Below are 5063 nucleotides of genomic sequence, written 5' to 3' on the forward strand. Positions count from 1 at the left end.
GCATGACTGTAAGTCGCTTTGGATAAAAGCGTCTGCTAAATGGCATATTATTATTATTATTATTATTATTGATGTCCAGTATGAAAATAACGATTGTATTTAAGCTGATTGGCCACTCTTTAAGGCCCGCAAAATGAGCAGCTACACTCCTCTGGGTGTAAACACTGTGGATTTGGAAACTAAAGGTGCTCCTGAGTAAAATGGAAACCCCCTTTTACTGTGCGACACAATGTACAGAAAATTGTGTATGTCCAATATGAACAATGTATGAACATCGTGCAATACGAATGGGCTAAATAACAATGGGATTTAAATGTATTTTCTAAAGTTGATTATTATAATTATGAAATTAATATTTGTATTACTATTATTAATAGTATCATAAATAATGTTTTGTTATTTGTATTACTGTTGTTACCATAATAACTATCTAGTAATCATTACCTTTAATAATATTATTTGTGCTATTAAGGCTATTAAATATTTTCCTTTCTTGATATTGTTAAACAAAAAAAGTCTGCTAATATTTCCTAATAAAATGGAAGTCATTTCGACCATTAGTATAATTTTTTACCATCTTCATTGCGAGACTTTTATTTTGAAGTCAGGGCCTTTTGCTAGGTCTTGCCAGTGAATATCGAAGAGGTGAAGCGAGAGCTTTTACTCCGCCAAAAATCTGTCCACGAAAATAAACCCACGGGGTGAGGAATTTTTGTATGGAGGTCAATGAGAGTGTCGAATTTGGTCAACAAAAAATGTAATCCCTAATTTGCTACGTGAGATTTTTTTTATTCGAATATAAATTTCGGAATGGTTAGGTTGTTACGACTGCACTGATATAAGTGGACGAACTTGGCATTTCTGCAACTTTGAAAAAAAAAAAGAGTTTAAATCGGAGTTGTGGCTGTCATAGAGATAGATAGAGGACTCAACATGGATATAACCCGTTTTAGCGTGGACGTTGCCATTGAGGGCTTCCACCATTTTAAAGTAGTCAACTGGGTGGGGATTCCTATGACTTGGGAGCAATCAGCCAATGAAGAAGACAATTGACTACTTTAAAATGGAAATAACAGATAGAGCTGGTTTTTCAGAGGTTTGTCACCTGGCCAATGCAACGATACTTCCTGTTTTCGCTCGGAACTGTGCTATGTGTAGGAAACATTAACTTAGCTTCTGTTTCCCTCGACCACTATTTCCAGACGGACCTGTACCCCTACCGGTTGAAACAGGTTTTCACTTGACAAGGAAACTAACTCCAAAATAAATTCAGTCTACAAATAAAAGTGCCATAGTGTGTAGCTAACTTAATTGGCAAAAGTACCGGTATGCAATATTTGTAAGAGAATAAATGCCTAACCTGTCAGTTTAATTGACTAGCTCTCGTTAACTTCCTGCAAACATGGCGTCTGTAACTCGACCAGCACCGCTCCGGATCCTGTGCATACACGGTTACCGACAGAACAGCGGCTCGTTTCGCGAGAAAACTGGGGCCCTACGGAAGCTTCTGAAGAAGCATGTGGAGCTGGTTTACATGAGTGCGCCTCACCGGGTACCGCAAACAGGCGACGGTGGGTCACATTCTGATATCCAAAAATTTCAACATGACGTGACCGTTAACGAGCATTCTGTGACTTATTTTTAAAACTCACACTAAACGAAAGCATATAACGTACATCTTTTGATGCAATCTATATATATTCTGTGCTGTTTGGGGTGTGGCAAAAAAATAGTATTCATACCTCTTGACTTATTCCATATTTTGTTGTGTTACAGCCTGAATTCAAAATTGATTTAAATTGTTTTTCTCATGCATCTACACACAATACCCCATAATGACAAAGTGAAAACATGTTTTAAAAAAGTTTAGCCAATTTATTGAAAATCAAATACAGAAATATCTCATTTACATAAGTATTCACACCCGAGTCAATACTTTGTGGAAGCACCTTTGGCAGCGATTACAGTTGTGAGGCTTTCTGGGTAAGTCTCTAAGAGCTTTCCACACCTGGATTCTGCAACATTTGCCCATTATTCTTATTTTTAAAATTCTTAAACTTCTGTCAAATTGGTTGTTGATAATCGCTAGAAGACCATTTTCAGAACTCGCCATAGATTTTCAATTAGATTTAAGTCAAAACTGTAACTCGGCCACACAGGAACATTCACTGTCTTCTTGGTAAGCAATTCCAGTGTAGATTTGGCCTTGTGTTTTAGGTTATTGTCATGCTGAAAGGTGAATTTATCTCCCAGTGTCTGGTGAAAAGCAGACTGAACCAGGTTTTCCTCTAGGATTTTGCCTGTGCTTAGCTCCATTCCATTTCTTTTTTTATCCTGAAAAACTCCCCAGGCCTTAACCATTACAAGCATACCCATAACATGATGCAGCCACCACTATGCTTGAAAATATGGAGAGTGGTACTCCGTAATGTGTTGTATTGGATTGGCCACAAACATAACAATTTGTATTCAGGACAAAAAGTTGATTGCTTTGCCACATTTTTTGCAGTATTCCTTTAGTGCCTTAATGCAAGGTTTCCTTCCTCTCTGGCAACTGAGTTAGGAAGGACGCCTGTATCTTTGTAATGACTGGGTGTATTGATACACAAACCAAAGTGTAATTAATAACTTCACCATGCTCAAAGAGATTTTCAATGTCTTTTTTTGTTTTACGCATCTACCAATAGGTGCCCTTCTTTGTGAGGCATTGGAAAACCTCCCTGGTCTTTGTGGTTGAAAATGTGTTTGAAATGTACTGCTCGACCTTCCAGATAATCGTGATAACATTTACATTTTAGTCATTTAGCAGACACTCTTATCCAGAGCAAACATTTTCGTACACTCCCCCGTGGGAATCGAACCCACAACCCTGCCGTTGCAAGCACCATGCTCTACCAACTGAGCCACACGTGATAAGAGATGAGATTGTCATTCAAAATTCATGTTAAACACTATTATTGCATGAGTCCAACTTATTATGGGACTTGTTAAGCACATTTCTACCCCTGAACTTATTTCGGCTTGCCATAATAAAAGGATTGAATACTTATTGATTCAAGATATTTCAGCGTAATTTTTTTTATTAATTTGTAAACATTTTGAGAAACACATTTCTACTTTGACATTATGGGGTATTGTGTAGGCCAGTGACCTTTAAAAAAAAAAGTTTAAGCAATGTTAAATTCAGGCTGTAACACAACAACATTTGGTCAAGGGGTGTGAATACTTTCTGAAAGCACTGTACTGAGTATACCAAACATTAGGAACACCTTCCTAATATTGAATTGCACCTCAATTCATCAGGGCATGGACTCTACAAGGTGTCAAAAGCATTCCACAGGGATGCTGGCCCATGTTGACGCCAATGCTTCCCACAGTTGTGTCAAGTTGGCTGGATGTCCTTTGGGTGGTGGACCATTCTTGATACACACGGGAAACTGTTGAGCGTGAAAAACCCAGCATCTTTTGTCTTGCCCATTCACCCTCTGAACGGCACACATACACGATCCATGTCTCAATCGTTCTTTAACCTGTCTCCTCTCCTTCATCTACACTGATTTGAAGTGGATTTAACAAGTGACATCAATAAGGGATCATAGTTTTCACCTGGATTCACCTGGTCAATCTATGTCATGGAAAGAGCAGGTGTTCTTAATGTTTTGTATACTCTGTGTATATTCTGACTGAACAGTGCTGTGAGGATAGGGATTGTTGCATTACCAAACTCTGACTGGTACCTATCAGGGTGATCACATACAGATTTCAACTAAACGCAATATCAACTTAAAAGTTGAATACTCTCTTTCTCACCCTTCTTCTACTGCTCTCTCCCTCTTCTCTCTGACTCTCCAGCAGCCCAAGGGAAGGAGAATGAAGCGGGCCCTGGAAGTGACGAGGCCCCCAGGGGATGGTGGTTCTCTGACACCCAGGCTCGGAGCTTCGATGCCAGGCAGCAGTGTCAGGCGAGCCTGGGGCTTGAGGAAAGCGTGGAGGCCGTGAGGACAACAGTGAAGGACTTGGGCCCGTTTCACGGTGTGCTGGGGTTCAGCCAGGGCGCTGCTCTAGTTGCCATGCTCTGTTCTCTACAGGAGCAGAGTCTAGAACCACAATTCCAGTTCCGCTTCGCTATCCTGGTGGCCGGGTTTCGGAGTGCTTGTTCGGAGCACCAGCGGTTCTATGGCGCCCCTGCTCCGCTCGCCATCCCGTCCCTGCACGTCTTCGGACAGGAAGACCAGGTAATTCCCGATAGGATGAGCCGGGAGCTCCTTCCCCTGTTCCAGGAGCCTCAGGTGCTGACTCATCCTGGCGGCCATTTTGTGCCAGCTGCCTCAGCACACAGACAGACCTACCAGGAGTTTCTCAAGAGGTTTCAGTAGGGGAAGGAGACGCATGGAAACTATTCCATCCTAGAAGTTTCAGCGGAGCATAATGTCTGAAAATTAAGAGCTTAACTTCATGTGGATGTTGCTCATCCAAAGACGACAAGTAACTTTTACCAGAATGTTGATTTAAGTTAAAAACACAGTTGTCTTGTGTATCCAGAAATGGTTGCTTAAAACATATTTTATTGGAAAGCATCTTTAATTTTCATGCAATGTTAGTAGGCTACCACAGTAACAAAGTGACTGCATATAAATTCTACTGTCATGCTCAGGGAGGTAAAACATATTTTTGTTGAAAAATAAATTCCAAAAACGTTAACATTTATTTTGCCTGCTTGTGTTGCATTCTATGACAAGATTCTTGTTAGCTGTATCCACTCACCAACACCAACCCTGCCGTCACTTTCACCAAAATGAAAATCTAAGTGGTCCTCTGTAGCTCAACTGGTAGAGCACGGCGCTTGTAACGCCAGGGTAGGGGGTTCGATCCCCGGGACCACCCATACACAAAAAATATATGCACGCATGACTGTAAGTCGCTTTGGATAAAAGCGTCTGCTAAATGGCATTATTATTATTATTATTATTATTATTATTATGCATGGCATGAAAGTAAAGTCTACTATACCTGTTGTATTGTGACAAATAACATTTGATTTGATTAATTGACGGCTCACAGAA

The 5063-nt window shown here is 40.4% G+C and overlaps 1 protein-coding gene across 2 annotated transcripts; it reads left to right on the top strand.

The window, feature by feature from the left end:
• Positions 1-1127: 1127 nt before the first annotated feature.
• ovca2 (OVCA2 serine hydrolase domain containing) lies at positions 1128-4707 on the top strand. 2 transcript variants are annotated; one of them, XM_041850260.2, is made up of 2 exons: positions 1128-1571; positions 3856-4707. In XM_041850260.2, exons 1-2 carry the CDS (start codon positions 1403-1405, stop codon positions 4374-4376), a joined length of 690 nt encoding a protein of 229 aa, XP_041706194.1. In that variant the 5' UTR covers positions 1128-1402; the 3' UTR covers positions 4377-4707. The 2 variants fall into 2 exon arrangements, with proteins under 2 accessions (XP_041706194.1, XP_041706193.1); XM_041850259.2 differs by having other exon boundaries at positions 1140-1571; positions 3853-4707.
• The last annotated feature ends 356 nt before the right edge of the window (positions 4708-5063 follow it).

Source organism: Coregonus clupeaformis, chromosome 27, assembly GCF_020615455.1.
Source record: "Coregonus clupeaformis isolate EN_2021a chromosome 27, ASM2061545v1, whole genome shotgun sequence".
Lineage (NCBI taxonomy): Eukaryota > Metazoa > Chordata > Actinopteri > Salmoniformes > Salmonidae > Coregonus > Coregonus clupeaformis.

What these genes read in the sequence shown, in the direction of transcription:
- ovca2 (XM_041850259.2), top strand. Translation starts at nt 1,403, where the DNA reads ATGGCGTCTGTAACTCGACCAGCACCGCTCCGGATCCTGTGCATACAC. An exon ending in GGTACCGCAAACAGGCGACG is followed by an intron (nt 1,572 to 3,852) that starts GTGGGTCACATT and finishes CTGACTCTCCAG; the next exon opens with CAGCCCAAGGGAAGGAGAAT.